The 26,814-nt window shown below is 38.3% G+C and overlaps 1 protein-coding gene across 1 annotated transcript in view; it reads left to right on the top strand.

The window, feature by feature from the left end:
* Shoc1 (shortage in chiasmata 1) overlaps window positions 1-26,814 on the top strand; it is a 97,000-nt gene that overhangs the window by 23,403 nt on the left and 46,783 nt on the right. The window contains exons 2-8 of the mRNA NM_001370843.1: window positions 1,604-1,683; window positions 4,377-4,488; window positions 5,914-5,995; window positions 16,151-16,329; window positions 21,298-21,451; window positions 21,648-21,732; window positions 23,080-23,230. Of these exons, the coding sequence (NP_001357772.1) occupies window positions 1,618-1,683; window positions 4,377-4,488; window positions 5,914-5,995; window positions 16,151-16,329; window positions 21,298-21,451; window positions 21,648-21,732; window positions 23,080-23,230 (829 nt within the window). The 5' untranslated portion in view covers window positions 1,604-1,617. The remainder of the gene's footprint in view (window positions 1-1,603; window positions 1,684-4,376; window positions 4,489-5,913; window positions 5,996-16,150; window positions 16,330-21,297; window positions 21,452-21,647; window positions 21,733-23,079; window positions 23,231-26,814) is intronic.

Here is a 26,814-nt window from a genome sequence, read left to right as displayed (position 1 = left end):
TGGGACAAAAATTTTATAAAAAGAATATTTACCCTGATAACTGAAAATGGGTAGGTTATAGCCCTCTCCTGTGGGTAATATTTTCAGATCTTTTTTGTTGTGTTTTGTTTTGTTTTGTTTTGTTTTTGAGGACAGGGTTTCTCTCCATAGCCCTGATTGTCCTGGAACTCACTCTGTAGACCAGGCTAGCCTCAAACTCAGGGAACCACCTGCTACTGCCTCCTGAGTGCTTGGATTAAAGGCCTGTGCCACCACCACCCAGGCTATATCTTCAGGTCTTCAGATTTCAGTATACCACATTATATAAGACACAAGGGTAAGCCACAAAAAAATGAAGTGTTAATAGCACTAGGCAAAGACCATTTCTATTAAAATATTTATTTAATTTAATAAGACATTATTAATACACTTTATGTAAAAACATCTGACATCTGAATTTGTTGAGACATTTTGGTTATTTTTGCAGGAGTAGGGATTGAGCCCACAGCCTTGAGCATGCTGGTCAAGTCCTTTACCAGTGAGCCTTCTCAGCATCCCACAGACATTATTTAGAGAGTACCTACTGGCCTTGAAGTCTAAATCTACCTGCCTCCTCGTTCTTAGTGCTTGGATTGAAAGTATGCATCACAACATCCCACTCTTTCCACATTTTAAATGGCAAAAACACTAAGAACTACTTGATAAACTTAATAACTTCTAAGCTATAGATCTCTGGTTTCAATGTGAGAACCATCTTGGCCTAATTCATTGTTCTAATTACTTATTTTTTTATTGAGTAGCTCTGTTGATTTTTCCAGTAGTCTGTTGACCTTGTTGCTGTATCATACAATAATCATTTTACTCCAATTGAGTTAGCTATTAGAAAACTCTAATTCCAGGCCCTTGATTTTCTAAGTAAAAGAATGGATATAATTTCCAAAATCCAACTATTTCTTTTAAAAAAAGATAGGGTTAAAGAAATTTTAATGCCAAAACACTATGTTATCACTTTTTAAAGATTTATTTTTATTTTATGCATATAGGTGTTTTACCTGCATACCTGTCTGTGTGCCACATACGGTGCAGTATACCCTTGGAGGTTAAAAGAGGTCTTTAAAGCTCTTGGAAGTGGACATACAGACAATTGTAACATGTGGGTCCTGATACTTGAACCTGGGTCCTTCACAACTGCAGCCAATGTTCTTAAGCACTGAACTATCTCTCCAGCCCTTAATTTCTTTATTATAGAGTTTTTGGCATTGATTATTTACTTTTGAAATCACTGGAGAAACATAATTGCCATGGGTAAAACAGTGGCTGTTTTGGCCACTCCAGCCTCTTTTCAACAAAATCATCATGTTAAACATATTTGCAGTCACCAACTTGCATGGATTAAAAGTCAAGATAAAAATATACAAATTAATAACAATGTACATTGTTCTCCATATTAGATTTTCTATCACAAAAACAAATGTTGCTTTATACTTTTATCATTTAGGATACCTTGAAAAAGAACTGAATGAAAAGTTTGTGGTTAAGAGAGTTTTTCCAAAAAAAAAAAAAACAGAGTTTTTTCTCCTCCTGGCTTTGCTATTTTACCAACATTTAACTTTTATGTTTCTAGATATTGGACTTTGTATGGCATTGAACGGAAGAACTATGTTTCCAGCCTTCAAATATTATGCAATAGACTATTTACAAGAGGTATGATATTACTGACTTGCTATCCATTTACTATGAATTATATTTCTCTCTTTCTTTTTTTTTTAAAGGAGTAGCCTGTTATATGGTGCTGTTTTCCAGGCAGGATGTGGATATTATAACCTTTTTAAAAAATAATTATTTATTTATTTTATATATGTGAGTACACTGTAGCTGTCTTAAGACACACCAGAAGAAGGCATCAGACCCCATTACAGGCGATTGTGAGCCATCATGAGGTTGCTGGGAATTGAACTCAAGACCTCTGGAAGCTCAGTCAGTATTCTTAACCACTGAGCTATCTCTCTAGTCCATGAATTATTCTTGAAAACGTTAGGTGTATTCAGTATATGATAGTTGTCAGTAATCCATAGGTTAATCTTTAGTTGTTTTCAGACTCATTAAAATTACCTTAGGTTTTTTTTTACTGTAATTAAAACATTCATTTGTGTGTGTGAGCATGTGTGTATATGTGTGTGAGCATGTGTGTATTCATGTCTGTGTTTGTACATGTCTGTGGTACATACTCTTGCCATGGTGTGCATGTATAGGTTAAGACAACAGCTTGTAAGAATTGGTTCTATCTTTCTGCTCTGCGGGTCCTTTGGGATCAAACTCAGGTCATCAGCCTTGGTGGTAAGTGACTTCAACCTCTGAAGCCATCTCACCAGCCCTAGTTTCAACCTTCAACATTTCTTTAAAAGGCCACTTTTGTAAGGGACTTTTAAATTAAATTAAAATAATTAAATAGCAAAATAAATCTGAAACTATCTGAAGAAAAACTTTAAGCAAGTTTGAAGGAGGCTTTTTAAATGAAGTGGTCTTCTTTTAAGAGACATGGGAAATGGAATGATGGCACGTGGCTGTAATCCCAGTACTTGGAAAGCTAACACAGGCCATTGAGGGCTGTATAGTGATACCCCACCTCAGAAAGAGAAAAGAAACAAATACATAGAAAGAAAGAAGGGGCACAAAAGTAATCCTTCCTGTTCATTGTTCTTGTAACAATAACACATGTTTAGATGAACCAGATACTTTGTCCATGTAGTGGATTATATCATTTGATCTCTGTAAGTACTGATATGTCAGATATTATTATTCTTCAGGTTTGACAGCTTCACAGTTAGCAAAATAATGTTCAGAGATGCTAAGTAGCTTATAAAAATGCCAGATGTGAATTTCATGTCTAGGTATATTGTTAATAAATTAGTTATAGTAGAAGTCATTAATAGCTCATTGTTCTTATAATGTTAATTGACATGTTATAATTTCATTTTTAGTATTACATTAACTTGCCCCATCTACAAGCACAAAAATATTCCAGTAAACTAAAGCTGTTTTACATTTTATAGGATTAAGAAATACATATAGTCAGCTGAGCGGTGGTAGCACCTTTAATCCCAGTACTTGGGAGGTAGAGGCAAGCAGATCTCTGAGTTCTAGGCCATCCTGGTCAACATAGTGAGCTCCAGGATAGCCAGGGCTATGAAGATAAACCCTGTCTTGAAAAACAAACAAACAAAACATATATGTGTGTGTGTGTGTGTGTGTATATGTGTGTGTATGTATATATATACATATATATATATATATGTTCTATTTATTCTTTCATAACTGAGTGACACAAATATGTAGTTATATGCTTAGGTGGGAATCACAACTCATTGTAACATTTATTAATGTGTTGATTACTTACAAAAATGCAGATAGTCGAAAGTCCTCAAAGATTTGTCCTTTCTCATGGTGCCTTAATTTCTTGCTGGCATACTGCACTCTTTGGTGTAACACAGATGTGATGCTGAGAAATGTCAAATCTTGCAGTAGATGTGGGGCTTTATAAAATCAATGAAGGAGTAGTAGAAGCCACCCAAAGAACAACTAAGGCTTTTATAACGATCTTGCAAAGTAAGAATGCTTAAGAAACAAGAGAGCCGGGCGTGGTGGCGCACGCCTTTAATCCCAGCACTGGGGAGGCAGAGGCAGGCGAATTTCTGAGTTTGAGGCCAGCCTGGTCTACAAAGTGAGTTCCAGGACAACCAGGACTGCACAGAGAGACCCTGTCTCGAAAATCCAAAAAAAAAAAAAGTAATATCCTTTTGCCGGGTGTGGTGGTGCACGCCTTTAATCCCAGCACTTGGGAGGCAGAGGCAGGCAGATTTCTGAGTTCGAGGCCAGCCTGGTCTACTGAGTGAATTCCAGGACAGCCAGGGCTACTCAGAGAAACTCTGTCTTGGAAAACAAACAAAATTTTGCTAGTGGAAGAAAAATCACATTACTAAGTGATATAATCCTCTTTTTTTTTTGTAGTTAAGCATGCATATATTTTAGCCTGTCATAGGAAAAAATGTTTGTAAGACAACTTGGTGATATTCTTTATTATGTGGTTCTTTTTTTAAGGATATATTTATAATTATATCTAAGTACACTATAGTTGTCTTCAGATGCACCAGAAGAGTGTGGCAGATCTCATTACTGATGGTTGTGAGCCACCAAGTGGTTGCTGAGATTTGAACTCAGGACCTCTGGAAGAGCAGTCAGTGCTCTTAACCGCTGAGCCATCTCTCCAGCCCCTATGTGGTTCTTTAATTTGACATTTTTATAACAAGCCTGTCACTTTAAAAATTATATCAACTTATGACAATAATATGAATATTGGTGAATAGTATAAATTAAGATTATTTTACCTTTTCATATAGGACATAATTAAAGAGAGGCTTTACAGAGATGCTTTATTGCTTCAGATTCCTTCATGTTTAAATCAAGATAAAAACATTATTGATGATAAATATAGGACTCCATGGACAAGAGGTATGTTTGTTTTCATTTATTGAAAGCTATTTTTGAGTTCAGTATGGTAAATTAAGAAACTTTAGGCCATAGAATTCGGTAAGGAAAAGGAGATCTGAGATGTGAGTAAATTTTTTGTCATCTAAGGCTTTGTAGAATGTAACATGAACTTTCTTTTGTCTATATTTTTTAAATAAAAACAATAGGCTGGATGTTTATGTGCCCTTGAAATCATATGTTCAAATTTAACCCCCATTGTGATCATATTCAGAAGAGAGGTCATGAGACTGGAGGTTAGCGCTCCTGTACAAGAGATCCCAAAGAACCCCCTTTTCCTTCCTGTCCTGAGGATGGACATCCCAGGAGGAAGTAGAAGAGAATCTCCACCAGATACCAGAGCTGCCTGAGTCTTGTCATTGGACTTTCTAATCTATAGTACCTTGAAAAGGAAATGTTCTTAGTTGAGTCACCTACTCTGTAGTATCTGGGGTATAGCAGCTCAAACTGGCTAATAAAGTTGCAAATATGGGAAACCATTGGGCAGTTTAAAGAAAAAGAATGAGAGAATCCATCTGGTTGTCTAAAGAAAGGGAAGGGTAGAGGTTGGGAGTCAAAAGTAGAGACATGCAGACTAGTAAGACAGCTCAGTGGGTAAGGCTGCTTGCTGCCAAACCTGACAGCATGAATTTGAACCTTGGAACCTATTGGACTGGAGGTAAGAACTGACTCTGCTCTCTATACACACATTGTAGCCTTGGAGTATAGTGAGAAGAGAATGGGAAATGAACACAGTGGGTTTTGGCAGCACTTAAATCTAGGCTGATGTGTTTTTTGCCACTACCATGTTTTTCCATGAGGCTTGGATAAAGATGTAATATCAAAGTAACAAACCTAGCCAGAAGCAACATTGAGTGAAACTCTTGACTAGGTTACTACTACTACATATGGTAGACTATGCAGTTGCATATTCTGACACAAGAATATAATGTCCCTCTTCTTAAGGAATCAAGGATATAATTTGAAAAGTAATCTATAGATGCATAAAATTTTAATATAAAGCTATATATAATTAGTACCAGAGTTCTACTAGCCATATTAGGGACCTTTGAGGAGAGCACACCAGAATGAACTGGGAGCTTAGTGAAGGCCTGTGAGGTAGAGCATCAACTGTTGAACAGGATTATCTGGGACCATGGCGGTGTCTAAGCAAAGAGGAGCTGTGAAAAGGAGGGAATTGTTGATACATTCAGATGACATTTTCTTGACTGTGAGTTTAGGGCAAGCAGATTATAATGATCACAATCAGATAGCACTTTGAAAAAGTAATTATATTTGTGAATAAGTAAAGATAAGTCCATAAGAAAAATGATGGATGTCTGGCTTTCTTCTGTTAAGTGTAAAAGGATATTTTAGAAGCTAATGTTGACTGTTCCTTTTTGGCCACAGCTATTCCAGTTCAGGAAATGGAAGATAATTCAGTCTTGGAGCAGTGGAGAACAAGATTCTGTGTGGAGGGTGTTCCTGAGAAGTATGTGTCCTGAATCTCAAATTCTCTTTCTCTGTAGAAGACAAACAGTAAGCTCCCCAGACACCTGGAAACCCCTTTGCTTCCCACACATTTCTTCTGTAGTCTGAAAAAAGCTCTGCTTTCAAGCACAGAGAAGAGGCTAATTGGAAGTTATTTATAGCCTCTTTTATTTTTTTATTTATTTTTTTTTTCTTTTTTCCGGAGCTGAGGACCGAACCCAGGGCCTTGGGCTTGCTAGGCAAGCACTTTACCACTGAGCTAAATCCCCAACCCCTATAGCCTCTTTTATTCTTCCCTTATTTACCACAGTTTAATTATTACCCTCTTCATTGATGTTACAAAAGATACTCAGAACTAACTGGTGGCATCATACTTTTAGTTAATATGTCAGTCTTCTGAACAAAGTTCACTAATATAAATTAATATTAAAACCTCCTTTAGTAAAAATACAGACTTAAGACAATTTTCTAATGTATTCTATCAATATTATTTATTACCAGTTCGGTCACCCTTCAGATATTTGCATATTTATATGTATATACAAGCTAGAAAGCAAGCGAAGGTATAGCTATGCATTCAAGAAACAAAGCTTAAAAACAAAGCACCACAGTCACTGAGCAAAGCACACTGGCAGAAGGAGGAGCGGGGAGCAGTGAGAAAAGAAGATGAGTGTCCTCCTGCGCATTGAGTCCAGAAGCTGCAGTTCTCAGCACTGATCCAAACAGTTAACTGCTTCACTTCACTCACAATGTGCATCAGGCACAGGAGAGGTTTTTGTTGTTATTCATATTTTCAAACTTTATAATTTTAAATTTCTTTTTTAATTTTAATTTTTACTTACTCACTTTACATCCTGCTCACTGCCCCTTCTAGTCACCCCTCCCACAATCCTTCCCCTATCCTTTCCTCCCCTTCTCCTCTGAGTAGGTGGGGGCTTCCCTGGGTATGCCCACACCCTGGCACTTCAAGTCTCTGTGAGGCTGGGCACATCCTTTCCCACTGAGGCCAGTCAGGCAGCCCAGCTAGAAGATTTTATCCCACGTATAGGCAACAGCTTTTGGGATAGCCCCCCCATTCCCACTGTTTGGGACCCACATGAAGGTCAAGCTGCACATCTGCTACATATGAGCAGGGAGGCCTAGGTCCAGCCAGTGTATGTCCTTTGGTTGCTGGTTCAGATTCTGAGAGCCCCAAGAGTCCAGGTTAGTTGACTCTGTTTGTCTTCCTGTCTTCCCCTTTTAAATATTTCTTAACTGCAATGAAAATAAATGACAAAACCCCCACCACATTTACTTGTGTGGATTATATCCAGATTTCATTTATTTTTATTCTAAATCATAGTCTGCTATATGGGTATACCACAGTTTACTTACCTGTTCATTAGGACAGACTTTAAGGTTGTTTTTCCTTTTTGCAATTGTGAGTAATTCTGCTGTTAATATTCATATTCAGGTTTTTGTGTAAACAGTTACCTAGGATTGGGTCATACAGTAACTCATGTTTAACTCTGAGGAACTGCCAGGTATGATCCAGTCAACTGTACTGCTTTTACTCCTACAAGTGTCAAAGATTATGGTTTGTCCGCATCCTTACTAATACTTTATCGTCTGTTCTTTTTACTATAGCTGTACTAGTGAGTTAAGAGGACAACAGGAAATTAGCCATAGTGTTAGGATCAGCAGGAAGCCATGGCCTTCCCAGCTGTAAACACACCACCTTTGGTGGATGTGTATTATCACTTCCAAACTGATCCAACAGAGACGGACCCCAGAGGAGTAATTGTCAGACCTGGCCCTCTCACACCTTTGATTTTCTGCCAAGGCTTCCTGATGGCTGATCCCAGCTAGAAATCAGAAGGCAAAAGCCTGCTTCTAAGTGTTTTGTGTATATTCCAGATACAAATCCTAAATCGGATGTGTGGTTTGCAAATGCTTTCGTCCTGTGGTTTGTCTTCTCACTTTCCTGATGGTGTCCTTTGAAGCACATCTTAAACTTTGATAGTTCAACTTGTGTAGCTTCTGCTCTCACCAGTTTGTTTACTATTTTATTTATGTAAGAAAAATTTACATACTCTAAGGTCATAAGAATTTGCTCCTTTATTTTCTTTTAGTTTATTTCTCCTAATAAGAAGAAAATAAAGAAACTCAAAGAGAAGGAGGGTATTAGCTCTCATGTTGGGGACATGGGAGGTGCTGGAGGGAAGGGGTATTATAATTCTGTTTCAATTGAAAGTATTTTTAAAAGAACATAAATTAGATCATGAAATATCTCTAACTATAACCCACAAATGGTGCCCCAGCAAACAATACAGGCCTCAGTACTTACCATGTCTTATAAAGTCTAGAATGATTCCGTCTCTGCCTGTCTAATGTTCCTCTGTGCCAGCCACTCTGATCTTACTCTTTTACCTGGAATCTACTAAGTTTGTTTCCACCTTTAAACCCTTATGGCTCAGTTCCCATCATTATTCAGGTAGATACCAAAATAGCTTTTCAGTGGGCTTTCACTAGCTGCATTCTCTAAACATACCAACATGGCTGTTACCTGATGTCTGCATACCTTGTTATATTAAATACATTTCAGTTTTTCCCATTGACGTTGCTTAGTTAGTTGTTCATCTTCCCTTTAATAGACAAACGTTGTCGGAACAAGATTTTGTTTCCTAGTATACTCCTAGTCCCAAGAATAGAGTTAGCACATTGTAGATATTCAACCAACTGTCTAAAGGAGTTAATGAATGGCAGTGGGTAAAATGACCCAAAACAAATGCTAGCCAAGGGAAGCAAAACCCGTGCAGATGGGACATCTCACAAACACCAGTATTCACAGGTCGGGCAAGAGGGGGCTCCAGTGGGAAGAGGACAAGTAAAGCTGGGAGAGGAGAAATGAGAAGACCAGGAAACACTTATCTTCATTTCAGTGTGTCAAGGGAACGAGAGTTGACTCTGTGTTTTACCAAGTACTAATGTGTCACGGCTTTGTTTTTTAATTAACTAAAGAACTAGATTCAAAAGTCTATGAAGGTCCATATATAAACTAATACTCTCAATGAGTAATACAGATAAACCCTTAAGCCATTTCATTTTATATCTTGTATTTTCTTCAATGAGTAATACAGATATGGGGGTGTTAAGCTCTTTCTTCATGTATCTTGTATTTCTTCAAGAGTAAGGGAGAAATTTTAGTGGTTTTTTTTTATGTACCCTTTTATTGAAAATGGATTTTTTTCCCCTTACATAATATATCCTAACTATGGTTTCCCTTCCCTCTACTCTTCCCAATTCCTCTTGCCCTCCTGTCCCACCCAGATCCACCTGTTTCTCTCTTTCATTAGAAAACAAGCAGGCGTCTAAGGAATAATAATAAAACATAACAAATCAAAACAAAAATTAAACACATTGGAATTGGACCAAAAAACAAAAACCAAACCAAACCAAAACAAAACAAAACCCAAGCAGAAGGATACAAGCCCAAGAAAAGGCACAAGAAACAGAGACTCACTCGTTCACATACTCAGGAATCCCATAAAAATGCTAAACAGGAAACCATAAGATATATACAAAGACCTATAGGGTAAAAAGAGAGATGACATTTTATATATATAACTAATAAGATAAAATACAAAAGAAAAGAAGAGAAAAGCGCTGACATGTTGTGAGACAAGGAACCTCCAAAGATTCTACTGAGTTTGTTTTATGTTGGCATCTACTTCTGGGCAGCAGCCTATCCTTAAGAGGAGTTTGTTTCCCCAGTGACACTCCCTTGGGAAAAACTAAAATTTCACTTGCAATTGGAGATTGCGTGTGGATTAAGAATGGAGGTATGTGTTCACCTCTTTCAGCCCCAGGACCCATCTGTTGCAGACCCATGCAGGCCCTGTGCATGCTGCCTCAGTCTCTGCATTCATCTGTGCATGAATCGTGTTGATTTAGAGGGCCTTGTTATCTTGGTGTCCTTCACACTCTCTGACTCTTACCCTCTTTCTACCTTTCTCCTTCCACAGGGTTCCTTGAGCCCTGAGGGGAGGGATTTGATGCAGACATTCTGTTTAGTAAGTCTCTCAGTCTCTGCATACCGTCTAGCTGTGGCTCTCTATATTTGTTCCCATGTGTTACAGAAGGAAGTTTCTCTGATGATGGCTGAGCAAAGCACTGGTCTATGAGTATAGCAGAATGTTATTAGGAGTCACCCTATTGCTATGTTTTTGTTTTTAGAATAATAGTAGTTGGGTTTATCCTAGGTCCCTAGGCTGTCTAGGGTCAGGTTCTTGATTACCTAAGCAGTATCAGGTTTGAGCTCCATCATATGGAGTGGGACATAAGTCAAAAAGATATTGGTTGGTTATTCCATCAAGCTTTGTGCCACCATTGTGCTAGTATATATTACGGGCAGGACAGCATTGTAGATTGAAGAGCTCATAGCTAGGTTGGTGTTTACATTTCTCCTTTGGTAGTGTACAGGAACACCTTCCTGTACCAAAGACTTGAAGGCTATATGTAGGCACCAGGCCAACTTCCCCATGGTCAATGGGTTGTATAGGTGTTGTCTTCAGAAATGGGGCCTTGTTGTCAGTTTGCAGAGAGCAACCTATAGTCTTGGAAATAGCTTGTGTTGTTTGGGGATTCCCACGGGATCCCTTTGGCCAACAACTCAATTATATGTAACCCAATCTTGGGACTAGACGCTTCATTTGGTGACAAGAGATGACCAGTTGGGGCTCTGTTTCCCCCATTATTTGGCAATTCCATTTAGACCACCTTAATATATGTATATGTTTTAGGAAGCTTTTACTGTCTTTAAGTTTCCATACTAGCCCTCAAATAGCCCTTAAATTTAGCAGTTACTCCTCATTTTTCCTCTCTCTTCCCTCTCTCCCCTCCCCTTTCCCATTTGATTCTCCCTTTCCAGCTCCAGCCCCATCCATACATAATATCTATTTCCTTTACCTAAGGAGACCTATCTGTACCTCTCCTAATCCCTTTATAATCACTCTCTGTGGTTCTGTAGATTGTAGCTTAGTTATCATTGACTTAGCTAGTATTCACCTGTAAGCGCATACATACAACATATTGTATTACTGGATTTGAGTTACCTCACTCAGGATTTTTTTTTTTCCTCTAGTTCCATTCACTTCTCTGTGAATTTTACTTTTTCAAACAACTGAGTAATACTCCATTGTGTAAAGGTACCACATTCTATTTATCCATTCATCTGCTGATGGACATCTAGCTTGTTTCCAATTTCTGGCTATTATCAATAGAGCAGCAGTGAACATGGTTGAACAAGTATTTCTGTGGTAGGACATAGTATCCTTTGGGTATATGCCCAAGCGGGTATAGCTGGATCTTGAGGTAGATCACCTGCCTGAGGAACTGCCACACTGATTTCCATAGTGGCTGTACAAGTTTATACTCTTACCAATAATGGATGAGTGTTTTCCTTAGACCATATCCTCACCAACATGAGCTGTCACGTGTTTATTAACCTTAGCTATTCTGATTGGTGTAAAATGAAATCTCCAAGTAGGTTTGGTTTAAGTTGCATGTGTGTTCTTATGACCCTCTGGATCTCCTCAGCGTCTGTTGTTATGCCTCCCTTTTCATTTCTAATTTTGTTAATTTGGATATTCTCTATCCTCCTTTTATTATTTTGGATTCAGGTTTGCTAATATTAGTGAATTTCTCAAAGAACCAATTTTTGTTTCATTGATTCTTTGTATTGTTTTTTGTTTGTTTGTTTATAGTTTATTGATTTAGGCCCTGAGTTTGATAATTGTCTACTCCTTTTGGATGTCATTTCTTTTTGTCCTAGTTCTTCTAAGTGTGATGTTAAGATACTGGTATGAGATCTCTTCATATATATATGTGTGTACTTAGCTCTTTCCTCTTAAAACTGCCTTTGTTGTGACCTATATATTTTGGTATATTGAGTATTCATTTTCATTCAACCCTAGAAAGCATTTAATTTCTCAATTTCTGTCTTGACCTATTTTTCTTTATTTTTTTGTTTTTGTTTTTTTATTGTTTGTTTTGTTTTTCAAGACAGGATTTCTCTGTGTAACCCTGGCTGTTCGGGAACTCACTCTGTAGACCAGGCTGGCCTCAAATTTACAGAGCTCTGCCTGTCTCTCTGTCTCCCAAATGCTGAGATTAAAGGTATGCACCACCCACCACACTCAGGTCTTTACCCATTTGTTCATTCAGTAGTGGGTCTGAAAGCTTTTCGTTGTCTCTGTCCAGCTTGATATTCAGTATGTGTGTTCAGTTTTGGAGAAAGTTTCATAAGGTGTCGAGAAGAAAGATATATTCTTTTGTGTTTGGGTGAAATGTTCTGTAAGTATCTCAGGCTTATTTGGTTTATAACATCCATTAGCTCTAGCATTTCTCTGTTTAGTTTTTATCTGGATGACCTTTCTACTAATAGGTGAGAATGGAGTATTGAAGTCTCTCACTACCAGTGTGTGAGGGGTCAGTATGTGATTTAAACTATAGTAGTGTTTTTTTATATGAAACTGGATATCCTTGTGTTTGTGGCATAGGTGTTAAGAATTACAATGTCCTGTCATAGAAAATTGTAATCCCAATTCAGGGTTTCTACCCTGTCTCTGACTATTTAGTTCCCAGAAAAAAAAAAAAAAAGACATACATACAACCTTTAATTTACAATAAGCCTTAAGCAGCACAAGAGCTAGGCAGATATCTACTCTCTATGCTATTAGAATAACCCTGAATTATTACTTTCTATGTTTTATCTGGGCTGCTCTTAACTCCAATTGGCCAGCCCTCAGAGCCACATTTTCATGACTCACCTAACTCATAGCAGCTTCTCTTTCCTGCTCACCTTCTGCTCCCTCGCTTGTAGTTCTCTTCAACCCCCAAGCCCAGAACCCCTAAACCCTACCTATGTCTTATCTGCCCAGCTATTGGCTGTTGGCATCTTTTTTCACCAATCAAAAATAACTTGGGGGCAAGGTCACACAGTGTCACTTGGGTCTACCTGCAGACTGTCTCTGGGGCAACCAGGTCTTGAGGGCCCAATATTAGCATTATAATATAAGCAGCATCAGGCCAACTCACTAAAATGTTCTGTTGGTGGATTTTTCTTTTGATGAGTATGTAGTGTCCTTTCCCATCTCTGCTGATTAGTTTTGAAGTCTGTTTTGTCAGATAATAAGATGGCTACACCAGCTTGCTTCATAAGTCCATTTCCTTGAAATATCTTTTCTACTCTTTTACCCTTAGGTGATGACTACCCTTGATATGAAGGTGTGTTTCTTGGTGCAACAGAGGGATATAGCCTGTTTTTTTCATCCATACAGTTAGTCTGTTGGGAAACTGAGACCATTTGTATTGAGATATATCAATAAGCAGTGCTTGCTGATTCCTGTCACTTTGCTTGTGTGTGTTTCCCCACTTTCAATTTGCTGGCCTGGGATTACTTATTCCTTGTGTTTTCTTAGGTGTAGTTAACCTCTTTAGGTTGGAGTTTGCTTTCTAGCACCTTCTATGGAGCTGGATTTGTTGCTTAGATTTGGTTTTATCAAGGAATGTCTTATTATCACCATCTATTGTGATTGAGATTTTTGCTGGGTATAGTAGTCTAGGCTGGCATCTGTGGTCTCTTAGAGTCTGTAGCACATCTGTGTAGGCCTTTCTGGCTTTTAGAGTCTCTATTAAGAAGTCAGCTATTCTAATATGTCTGTCTTTATGTATTACCTGGTCTTTTTCCTTTGCAGCTTTTAATATTTTCTTTCTTTCTTTCTTTCTTTCATTTTCTTTTTGAGTTTTTCAAGACAGGGTTTCTTTGTTATAGCTCTGGCTGTCCTGGAACTCACTTTGTAGACCAGGCTGGCCTCGAACTCAGAAATTTGCCTGCCTCTGCCTCCCGAGTGCTGGGATTAAAGGTGTGAGCCACCACGCCCGGCTTTTTTCTTTTCTGTATATTTAGGGTTTTGACTATTATGTTCCAAGGGGACTTTCTTTTCTGGTCCGGTTTATTTGGTGGTCTTTATATTTCTTCTGCTTTGATAGACATTCTCCTTCTATAGGTTAGGAAATTTTTCTTCTATGATTTTGCTAAAAATATTTTCAGTGCCTTTGACCCAGGTTTCTTCTCCTTCTGTTCCTATTATTCTTAGATTTGTTTGTTTGTTTGTTTTTTCATAGTGCCCCAGATTTCCTGGATGTCTTGTGACAGATTTTTTTCTTTCTTTTAGATTTAACATTTTCTTTAATAAGGTATCTGTTTCTTTTAGTGTGTCTTCCATACCTGAGATTCTCTCTCCCTTAGCTTGTATTCTATTGGTGAGGCTTACCTCTTTAGTTTCCTGTCTGAGGTCCAAATTTTTCATTTCCAGATTTCCCTCAGACTGGGTTTTCTTTATTGATTCTGTTTCCATTTTCAGGTCTTGAACTGTTTTGTTCATTTCTTTCTATTGTTTGTGTTTCTATAAATTTCTTTAAGGGATCTATTCAGTTCCTCTTTAAGGAACTCTATCATATTCATAAGGGCACTTTTAAGGTCTTTTTCTGGTGCTTCAGGTATATTTCAGTACTCAGGGCATGCTGGTTGGGTTGCTGGGCTCTAGTGGAGACACAGTATCCTGGCTCTTATCGATTGTATTTTTGTGCTGGTGTCTAGGCTTCATAATTTTGGGAAGATATTAATTCTAGGTACTGATATCTGGTCTTGTCTATATTGGGTGGGTGTTTTGTTCCTGGGTTTCTATTGTCATCTCTGGTACTTAGGAAAGTGTGGTTGGTGTCTGTGTGTTGCCTGGTAGGAAATTCTTCTGGGTTCCTGATAGGTGTGGTCAAATATGTTACTAGGTATTGAGAGGTGGCACTTAGGAGTATGGATGGGATAGGAGAGAGTAGGGCTGAGGGGTCTGCAGGAGGGAGTAAAGCAGAGTGTTCCACAGGATCTCTGGGAATGGGGACAGGAGAAGCCACAGCAGGTGGTCTACAGATCTAGGGATGAGGCTGAGGGATTGGACTTGGAGGAATGGAGGAAGAGCTGAAGATCTGCAGTTGCTTGCTCCCCTGGCCCAAGTAGTTTGAGGGTTCTCAGGGAAGTACCTGCTGGAATTGGAGGCTGGGTTCAGCAGGTGATGTGCTACAGGGCTGGGGATAAAACTGGGGCACTGGATTTGGGGGAACTGAGGGAGAGGTAAAGATAGGGAGTTTTGGAGTGGTCTGCGGGTTCCCAGAGGGTCCCTTCTTGGGCTTGGGGGCTGGAATAAAGCAAATTAGGAGGGGAAGATCTGTGTGATATTGAAGAACAGGCATTGAATATAAAATATAATAGAAGCCTGCCAATGAGTGGCAAAAGTTGCAAATAAATAAATAAATATCTGTCTAACTTCTCCAAAACTTCTGTTTTTAGGAAATGTATTTTTAGAAAATGATTAAATAAGCATATATAAATGATTACATTATTGTTCATAGTCAAAAAATATAAACTTTCAGTAAGGGAAAGCTGATTAAATAAATGACAGTTTATTAAATATAGTAGCTTTCAATCAATTTAACAGGGTATTTGAAGTAATTGAGTTAAAAATTTATTTTGGTCTGCACAGTTTTGGAGTTTGTGGGCATAAACAATTGATTTGGGCCTGTGGTGAACCAGCACACAATGGCAAGAGCTCATGGTGGAGCAACAGTGCTCAACTCATGAACCACAAATAGAAGAGGGAAAGAAAGAGCCAGAGTCCCACTTTCCCAGTGTTCCAAACACCTCTCAACCAATCCTGTCCTTTCTGAGCTGAGCTGCCTCCTCCCACTAGTGTCACTCAGTGAACCAGGCCTTTAACACAGGCCTGTGGGAAGTTATATAAGATCCAAAATATATGGAATTCTGGTGTTTTCCACCCAAATATAAAGTCAATGATGAACATGTGAATAGGCCCATTATCCACAGCTCAGTAGGAAAAAAAAAACCATTATGGAATACTATGTATGTGAATATTGTGTAATTCTGTTTAAAATTCTTGATAAATTTGAATAATTTTTGCATTACTTTCAAGTGGTGGGGCTACAGATCATTTTTCTTAGTGTCCACTGGAATTTGGCAAAATTTCCAGGATAAGCATATATTGTTTATTAATAAAAATGTTTTAGGATAGATACAGATAAAATCAATACTTTTATATCACAGAAAGACAGTTACAGGAGTGATGATTAATGGCACATTTGAGGAAATTGTTCCAAGTTCCAATCCAAACTCTCCACCTGGAATAGAGAACGATAAACTGTTCCCCAGTAAGGACTACGTAGACGACTTTATTCCTGTCAAGTGTTCCTTGTACTACCCCGGAGTGAAAGCGGAGCACCAAGGTAGGAATATTAGTGTTTCCTACTAATCCTACTAATATACAAAACTTCATGTCTGTGAGCTTTTGCTCAGTTGTATTTTAGTTTAAGTTTGCTTAAACTCAAGGTAACCTGTACAGATTTGATCCTGGTGTGTTCCAGCATGTTCCTGTAATGTCATTGAAAGTCCAGAGCTTGTGATAACAGAAGTGTTTAAAGTTATGTCTGTATGTTGTTTCTCAAAACATCCTAAAAGATACTTGGTCTTACCTAATATATGTGAGATGGAGTTGTGGTCATACTATGCCAAGAAGTACACCAGATTTTAAAAAGTTATTGTCAGTATTATCTAAAATTATGTCTTATCCAAACTACTTTCCAAATCTCCTCTCTAGCTGGCCGAGTTTTTCAAAGATTGCTGAGAACTGTCTTGTATTATGATGGCTAGTCTGTGTTTAATATCAAAACTTGAAAGTCTGTTATATAATCATTCCTGCTATTTAAGAAATGCTATAGCCAGGAGTGCTGTAAATCCTTAAATCTAGCACCTTTAATTCCAGAGTTCAAGGCCAGTCTGGTCTACATAGTGAGTTCCAGGATAGCCAGGGCTACATAGAGAAACCATGACTCAAAACAAAACAAAACAAAACAAAACAAAACAAAACCATGACTCAAAACCAAACCAAACCAAACCAAACCAAATCAAACCAAACCAAACCAAACCTATAGCTAGGTTACTTTACTGCTGTTTTATGTTATGTGATATAGTTTGGGGAAAGTTGTCATTGAGGCTTGAGGGTAGATTATGGTTTTAGCTTTCTTTTATAATTTGTTTTTCTTGATCTATTATCAAAACTTCTTGTAAAATTTTGTGGAGATGAAAGATATACTTATATTACATTACATGTGTATATGGGGATAGTTATAAAAAACCAACAGGCTACACACATGGAGCTGTTATTATTTCATGGCAACTACAAGCCATTTTTGGATAAAAGCAATTAACTAGGAGAAAATAATACTTAACTTATTTTCATTTGTGTCCTGTATCATAGATTTCACTTTATTATCTTTGTAATCTATTTTTTGTAGTTATCTATTGTCTTAGTTTGGGTTTCTTGTCCTGAAAAGAGGAATTCTTATAAAGGAAACTGTTTAATTGGGGCTGGCTTACAGGTTCAGAGATTCAGTCTGTTATCATCATGGCAGGAAGCATGGCAGCATGCAGGCAGACATGGTGCTGGAGGAGCCATAGTTCTACATCTTGATCCGAAAGCAGCAGCAAGAAGCTGTCTTCTGCAGGCATCCAGTAGGAGGGTCTCTTCTACACTGGGCAGAGCATTTCTAGTTATTTCACTGAGGTTAATCTTGGAGATATAAATATTTCACTGATTTTGTTCTTAGCTTTAGCACTGCTGGCATAGTGTAAAAATAACTTATTCGTGCCAGCCTTGTTGTCACTGGGTACACATAAACCAGTGTGATGAGGAAAATGTATGTTTTACATCCTTAAAAGCTATTAGTGTGTATTGGCTATTTATATATTTTCTTTTGTAAAGTGATTTTATTTTCTACTGGCATCTAAAAATATGTAAACACACCAATAATTCCAAATGCATTTAACTTTATTCTGATTAGTTCTGCTGATGTTTTCCTTTATTGATTCTAGCACTGAATTTGTGCTTAGAAAAATGTTCTTTTTTTTTTTTATGGTTTCTTTTGTTTTTAATTACAAAATGTTCTTTTATTATATAACTTTTCCATTGTTTAAGGATTTGTTTGTTTTGAGACAGGGTCTCTCTATGTAGCCATTACTGATCTAGAACTCACTTTGTAGAGCAGGCTGACTTTAAACTCACAGAAATCTACCTGACTCCTGGGTATTGGGATTTTTAAGTGTGTGCCATGGCACCCTACTAATTTTTAAATATATTATGTAATTGTATTTCAGGTTTTTTTATGTTTAGGACTAGGGACATTTTTTAATGTTTAAGCACTTTGGTATTTGTTCCAGTATCATTTAGCTAAGAGTCCTTCCCACTATTAGAGATGATGCTTCTATTAAATGCTAAGTTCTGACCCACTCCAGTTGAATTCTGGGTTGTCTACGGTTTTGTCTATTGTGTTAATGTCACCTAATCAGCTCTTATATACCTGTGACATATGCCATCTGTCTCTTGGTTTTTCCCCTGACTTCTTCGTGTATTTGTCGAGATTTAGTTTGTAGTCATTTTCCCCAAAAGTTCTAAATAACAACTGTTCGGAAATCAGTGTTAGATCCTTGAAAAATGTTCTGGTTAGTTTTCCTGGCTAGGGGACGAGGAATGTCTTGCCTTTTATTTAATATTTAATATGGGTTGTTGTTGTTGTTTAAGATACTCACCGGTTTCCACTAAGAAATGATTACTGTTGTATACACACATGTTAAGGAACTCACCCTGTTTTTGTCTGCTTAACTTGGGTTTCTTAGGTGGGCAGGAGTGACTCTAGTAAAGTTTCCTGTTACCAAGCCTCTTTTTTCTGCTTCTTTCATAACTAGCCACCTTGCATTTCCTGCTTATCATTTGTCTACAATAGAGTAATACACTGTGAGCACACATGCTTGCTGTAGAGTAAGAACTCCATGTGATACACTACCACTGTACTTGTGTAAGGAAGCCACCATTCCCATGAAAACAGCCTTTGTCTAACAGCATTGGTTGTGGAGATTTGCTGACCTCTAGTGGCTGCATCAAAAATGGTGGTTTAATTGAAGGGACTGAAAGGGTATAGGGATGCCAAGTGACATAAAATGTCCCCTTGCAGCACATATATCTAAATGTGGCTTTATTTGGGGTGACAAGCTCAGAGCTTGTGAGTAACAAGGAAATGGAATATAAACCAATGCCGTTTCACTCTTTTTTAATATTTAAATATTTTTATTACGTATTTTCCTCAATTATATTTCCAATGCTACCCCAAAAGTCCCCCATACCCTCCCCCCCCCACTCCCCTACCCACCCATTCCCACTTTTTGGCCCCAGGGGGAAAATTCCTGAATAGAACAGCAATGGCTTGTGCTGTAAGATCAAGAATTGACAAATGGGACCTCATGAAACTGCAAAGCTTCTGTAAGGCAAAAGACACCGTCAATAAGACAAAAAGGCCACCAACAGATTGGGAAAGGATCTTTACCTATCCTAAATCAGATAGGGGACTAATATCCAATATATATAAAGAACTCAAGAAGGTGGACTCCAGAAAATCAAATAACCCCATTAAAAAATGGGGCTCAGAGCTAAACAAAGAATTCTCACCTGAGGAATACCGAATGGCTGAGAAGCACCTGAAAAAATGCTCAGCATCCTTAATCATCAGAGAAATGCAAATCAAAACAACCCTGAGATTCCATCTCACACCAGTCAGAATGGCTAAGATCAAAAATTCAGGTGACAGCAGATGCTGGCGAGGATGTGGAGAAAGAGGAACACTCCTCCATTGTTGGTGGGATTGCAGGCTTGTACAACCACTCTGGAAATCATTCTGGCCGTTCCTCAAAAAATTGGACATAGTACTCCCGGAGGATCCCGCAATACCTCTTCTGGGTATATATCCAGAAGACGTTCCAACTGGTAAGAAGGACACATGCTCCACTATGTTCAGAGCAGCCTTATTTATAATAGCCAGAAGCTGGAAAGAACCCAGATGCCCTCAACAGAGGAATGGATACAAAAAATGTGGTACATTTACGCAATGGAGTACTACTCAGCTATTAAAAGGAATGAATTTATGAAATTCCTAGGCAAATGGTTGGACCTGGAGGGCATCATCCTGAGTGAGGTAACACAATCACAAAAGAACTCAAATGATATGTACTCACTGATAAGTGGATATTAGCCTAGAAACTTAGTATACCCGAGATATAAGATACAATTTGTCGTTTCACTCTTAACATGACTTCGTTGGTTTTGCAGAATGGGTGGATGGCACCAATAAACCACCCTTAATTTTCTCAAATAAGCCCTGAGATTGACAGGAACTGAAATGACTTGATGGTCACCTAAGAGGCTGGTTTATTTCAAAAGTTCTTTGACACATGTATTTGGCACAGGCAAGGGATGCTTCCAGCTGCTTGTCTTCTGTCAGATATTGATGAGGCACATGCATATCACTCAGGCCATGAGAGACATCACTGCCTGAAAACTACATACTGTTCCCTCCTGAATCTGAGAGACTTGTCCATTCTCCACACTCAAGGAGGCTTTCATGATGGAGATGCTGGCTTTCTGAGTGCTTCTTTCTCTAAGCATACATTTTCCTTCCTTTCTCTTTTCACTGAGAAATTTACTGAAGAAGGGGGCCAGTTTAGTGTTCCTATCCAAAACTTAGAAACTCATACAAGCAGCCAAGCTTCTAAAGTAACCCAAACATTGAAGGTTAAAATAGAAAGGAAATTGTACATCTCTGGTTAATATTACCATGGTGTTTTTAATATGTAAAGTACATCATATTTCCCAAGTAGATATTCTAGTATATAGATTTTCACTATAACTAACTGTGAATCAGCATTGTATTGGTAGCTTTATAATGATGGAGTCAGTGATTTCATATGTATGCTTTTTAGATCATATCTATTTACTGTATGTCCTTACAGATTAAATGATGCAGAGAACAGAAAGCCAGACTCAGTCAGAGTCCAGTATTTTTATTTCTTTAAACTTTTGGTACTGTTTTGAAGAAGAGAATACTTCCCTTGATTGATTAAGTCCGTCTTTGTTGATAAAGTATATGTCACTATTATGCAACTGTTTCAGAACATTTGTCTTTGTTTCCATATGCTAAATAATACTACATTTTATTGAGATTTTCCTTTTGTCTGGGTACCACATTCTGTGTTTTATATACATAGTATAATAGGGAACTTAATGATTTCAGTGTGTTTGAAAAATCTGTTAATATTTAACATCTAGATCTCTGGTATAACTATTAGATTTTTTATTTATTTCTTTTCAGGATTGCTTATTGATGAGGAAATGATTTTTATGAATAAAGCAATGGACAACCATCTACCAACTGTGAATGGTCTCCTGAGCAGACTGAAGCTCTATCTGGTGAAGGATCCATTTTTAGATTTCAAAGAAGAGCTCTCTGGAAAGGATAATTTCACGTATGTCATTCCCAGTGCTGTAACTGCTTTGGTAGCAGAGAACAGTCTTTGTGTGGCCACAGGGTTAGATGCTGTTGGTGAGGGTTCCAGTGCTTCATCTCAACTTACACGAGAGTCTTTGTGTGTTTTGATTGGCAGTGCTTATTATGTGTTTTTAGTAAGTATTAATTAATCTTGTTTGATTTTTTTATTTAAGGGAGTATTTCTCTGTTCAAGAATGTTCGGAACCTTTTGTGAGAGATTTCCATATGGCTGAGGAGACCTTTTGTAAGAAGAAACTAGTATGTTTCAATAGAATCCTAAACTTTACTTTCAGTAATGTATTAGCATACCTTTATAAGTTTTAGTAATAACTATCATGTGAAAATGTTAGTACTAGGTTGAATATGTGTCAATTATAGAGTCAAATTTACTTCTCAGTAATGAGTTTCAGCCATAGCTGAGGTTGAAGTTGAATCCAGTTATAGCCTGACTTTATTGGTCTAGTGGGCAGTCCATGTACAGAGAATTTTCAGACCCTTTTAAAAATTTTAATCACTATACTTGGTATAGAACTTTAAGTAGTTAAGTTTAAAAATTATAAGCTAAATCCTATTGAATTCTAATTTAAATACACATATAATGTATTGTGGACAAGTGAAACATTTTATCTATTGGGGCTTTTCTTAATACTTTCAGAGGATATAAACACGAGGCAGTAAAGGCACTTCAAGAATTTTTTTTACAGATAAAATGTGAACAACTTGGTAAAGATATTAATTTGCTTATTGAATTCCTGACTCCATCCACTCTCACCTCTCTTGTTAATTCTGAGTGGTGCAGTCTCACATGTTGAGGAATATTGTCTGTGAGAGAAAAATACAGCCCACGAGGTACAGTAGAGATGAACTCTATTCTGTCACATCTAGTCAGCTTTTGCTACTTTTCTATCTCTCATTTTCTGTGGTAATTCTTTTTATTTATAATTTCTAAAATTTATTTTATTAGCCAAAAATAATATATAAACACATTTTTTGGTGCCTTCTTTTCTTTTCTTTTTTTCGTTTCTTTCTTTTTCTCTCTTTCTTTCTTTATTGGATATTTTATGTATTTACATTTCAAATGTTATCCCCTTTTCTGGTTTCCTCTCTGGAACCCCCCTTTCCCATCACCCCTCTCCCTGCTTCTATAAGAATGCTCCCCCTCCCAACACCCACTCCCACTTCCCCACCCTGGCATTCCCCTACATTGGGGCATCAAGCCTTCACAGGACCAATGGTCTGTCCTCGTACTGATGCCAGACAATGACATCCTCTGCTACGTATGCAGCTGGAGCCATGGGTCCATCCTTGTGTAGTCTTTGGCTGGTGGTTTAGTCCTTGAGAGCTCACAAACACTTTTAGAGATATTATATGTCACTGAGGTGATAGAAATTATAAAAAAGATTACTTGAGAAAGGCATTGCTTATAAAAAAAAAACCTATTTTTGACTGCTAAACTTCTATTTTTTGAAACTGTGTATAGCATTTAAGACAGAATATGACTTAAGTTTAAATTTTAGTGTGCCATTTAAACAAACATCCATTTAGGAATTAAATATATTTACCTGGAAATATTCTGTAAAGTTTTTAAATGTTATATTGTTTCAGCCATCAGTTTTTCCTTCTGGGTTTAAATCCTTGATATCTACAAATCCCAAACAAGAAATTCTCATTCTACCACCATCAAAACTGAAGAAACCATTAAACTCGATACCGAAAATAATGGACTCTGTAGATGAAAGTGAATGTTTCAAAGGAGGTGAGAGTTCACTTAGAAATGTGTTCCTTGTCAAAACTACTTATGTTGGGCACGATGATGCACGTCTTTAGTCCCAGAAAATGTCTCTGTGAGTTCAAGTCCAGCCTAGTCTACAAAATGAGTTCCAGGATAGCCAGGGTAGTTGTACAGAGAAACCATGACTCAAAATAAATAAATAAATAAATAAATAAATAAATAAATAAATAAATAAATAAATAACAAAACAAAACACAAACCTTGTTATTGCAGTTCTTATTTACCAAGATACTTTACAGAGATGTTCTGAGTTACCTGATGAAGTTTTGGGCTCATTGCCATTAGACTCTTGTCCCATTATCACTTTTTTTCTGGAGTTGGATTTTGTTTGTTTGTTTGAGACAGGGTTTCTCTGTGTAGCCCTGGCTGTCCTGGAACTCACTCTGTAGACCAGGCTGGAGTTGGATTTTGAGTCAGGGCCTTTGTGTGCTAGACAGATATTCTACCGCTAAGTTACATTCCTGAGATCCAACTTAGATTTGATTATTCTGGAATTCAATAAAATGTAGCCATACAACATGTGATCTTCCTGTGGCTGGTCTCTTTCATATACCATAATTTTCAAGCTTATTTATATTTATATCAGTGTTTCATTGACTTTTATAGTCAAATAATATCCCATTGTAGAGATATTTTCTCACATTTTATTTACCAATGGTGCATCTATTGACAGACATTTGAATTATTTATATGCTTTAGTGTTATAAACTTGCTAAATATTTGTTTAGAAGTTTTTGTGTTATCATTTTGATTTAACTTATTAATGGGCTTCGTCCTATGATTTTTCCTACTTCCATACTTTGGTTGGTCCTCCCTCGTCGCCGCCAATGCCCTGCCTTTCTCCTGCTAGTCCCCTTCCTTCCCTTTCCATGTCACGTCACATGATTCTCTTACCTTTTACTTTTTGTTTGTTTGTTTGTCTTTTTAAAATTTTTGATATTTTCTTTATTTACATTTCAAATGTTATCCCCTTTTCCTTGTTTCCTCTCTGAAAATCCCTTATCCCCTCCCCCTCCCCCTGCTCCCCAACCCATCCACTCCTGCTTCCTGGCCCTGGCATTCCCCTATACTGGAGTATAGAACCTTCATAGGACCAAGGCCTCTCCTTCCATTGATGACCGACTCTGCTACATATGCAGCTAGAGCCATGAGTCCCACCATGTGTTTTCTTTGGTTGGTGGTTTAGTCCCAGGGAGCTCTGGAGGGCACTGTTAGTTCATATTGTTGTTCCTCCTATGAGGCTGCAAACCCCTTCAGCTCCTTAGGTACTTTCTCTAGCTCCTTCATTGGGGAGCTAGAGAAAAATCCCTCCCTCTAACTGTACTTTAATAATTCTTTTTAAAAATTTTGTAATTATGTTTATGTGTAGAAAATGTAGTGTACATTTAACCCAGTTTAGTGGCAAGTTCTTTAGCCTTTGCCTTTTCCAGCTTGGCAATGCAAGCCACAGATTTAGGACCCAGGACATTGCCTCCCCAGTGGCAGTGGATCTCATCATATCTGTCATTATAATTGGTCCTAATAGCTTTTACCAGCTTAGCCAGAGCCCTTGTCTTCCGAGTTAACCTGTGTGAAGGCAACAGTGGTGCCTGTCTTCCTGTGGATCAGGCACCCCTGCCTGGCCTTTCCCTTGATAATGCAGTAAGGTACCCCCATCCTTCAACACAAGACAGACAGGAAAACCACTAACTGAATGGTGTCTACATTACGGGCAATCACCACCAGCTGAGCCTTCTTGTTCTCCACCAAGGTATTGACCGCTACTCAGAGGACAGGCAGTCTCTTAGTTAGAACATCCTCTCTGTTAGCAGCTTTCTTCTCAACACAGACCAGCAGCAGCCTTTGTTTCTCTTGCTTTGTCTCTGTACATGTGGGCCAGCTTAAGCAGCTGGGTAGCTGTTTGCTGGTCCAGGGCCTGGTTGAACTGGTTAATGCCAGGAGGTGCTTTGAGCAGCTTATAGAGGATGCTGCTTTACTCTTGAAGCCTGATGTTACCAGGGCCATTTTATGAAATGGGTGAGACCTCTTTGGAGCTGGAAGACCTGTCAAATGCCCAAGTTCTTAGGCCTTTTCTCAAACTGGGTTCACCTTTTGGCTTCTCTTCAGTCTTCTTTCCTTTGGGCATCCTGCTTGCCTAAAGGAAAGGAGAGAAAATTGGCTACAGTTTTATATTACAGGATTTGGTCCACTTCACGTTGACTTGTATACTGAATGAGAGAGATGGGCCCTGTTTCATTTTTATGTTTATGGATATCCACATTTCCCAGCACCGATTTTAAAGAGGATAGGGTTTTTGTTTTGTTTTTTAATGGATGTTTCGATGCGTTTGTCAAATAATGAGGTGGTTGTAGCTGTATGGGTTTATTTCTAGTCCCTGTCTCTTCTGCTGGATGGCATGTTCACACACATGCATTTCCTTTCCTCTCAGGATGTGTGTGAGGGCAAGCTGCTGCATCCTGGGAGCTCCCTGCTTTGCTTCCCGAGGCGCTGCCACCGTGTGCTCCTGAGTGCTTTCAGGGTTTTCAGGGCCTCCTCTTTAACACTTGTTATCAGGCGTTTGAAATAGCTGGCCTAGTAGGGGTGAAGTGGTAACTTGTGGTTAGTGGGATTTGACTTTCTTAGGTAGCTTTTCATGTACTTAATGGCCATTTATGTATTGTTGTTGGCTCCTTGGTTTGGATACTTTGTCCACTTTTGATTTGGCTGTTTTCCTGTGTGTGACTCAAGATGTTTCCACATTGTTATTTTTAGTGAATGATGCCTCAGGGTACATCCAATGATGGATATGCAGTTGCTGCTCTGAGATAATGTTTGTGTTGGTTTTGGATGGATATTCCAACAGCAGGCTTGCCAGACTATGTATATACTAGATCCATTTTTGATTGTACTAATTCACATTTCTAGTTACAGTATATGAAGATTTTTGGATCATATATAAAATGAGGACATGACCACTCCAAGGTATGGTTGAGGAGAAGTTTTTTATTGTAGATGTGAAAGAGAGAAGAGCCAGAGGCATCTGGAAGAATCCAGAGTAGAAAAAGAAAGTAGTAGACTAAACATGGCCAGCAGACTGAACTGGGCCATGAGGGGAGGGGGAGATGGAGAAGGAGAAAGAGGAGGGGGGAAGGGAGGGAATGAAGGAGAGGGAAGGAGGGAGGAAGAGAGAGGCAGAGAGACAGAGAGAAGAGAGTGGACAAAGACAGAGAGGACCAAGAGGCCAAAATGGCAGGTTATATAGGAATGAGAAACTGGGGGAAAGGAAGCCCTTGAGTGAAGTTCAGAGTAGGGGCAGGGTGCGAAGAGCCAGAATGGCAGCAGGGACTCTGTAACAGGTGTGCATGGTGCTCAGAGAGCTAGAGGCCAGCATGCATTCTCAGTATGCTAATAGGCACCACAGTTAGCCATTTGTCCTGTTTCTTTTGAACCTGACAGACAGTTCATCAATAGCATATTGAAACACAGCAGACTGTTATGATATTTTTAAAATATTTATATATTTCATGTATATGAGTACACCATTGCTTTCTTCAGACACACCAGAAGAG

This window comes from Mus musculus, chromosome 4 (genome assembly GCF_000001635.26).
Source record: "Mus musculus strain C57BL/6J chromosome 4, GRCm38.p6 C57BL/6J".
Lineage (NCBI taxonomy): Eukaryota > Metazoa > Chordata > Mammalia > Rodentia > Muridae > Mus > Mus musculus.
Note: the sequence above shows the minus strand (reverse complement) of the source record. Positions and strands in the feature narration are given on the sequence as shown.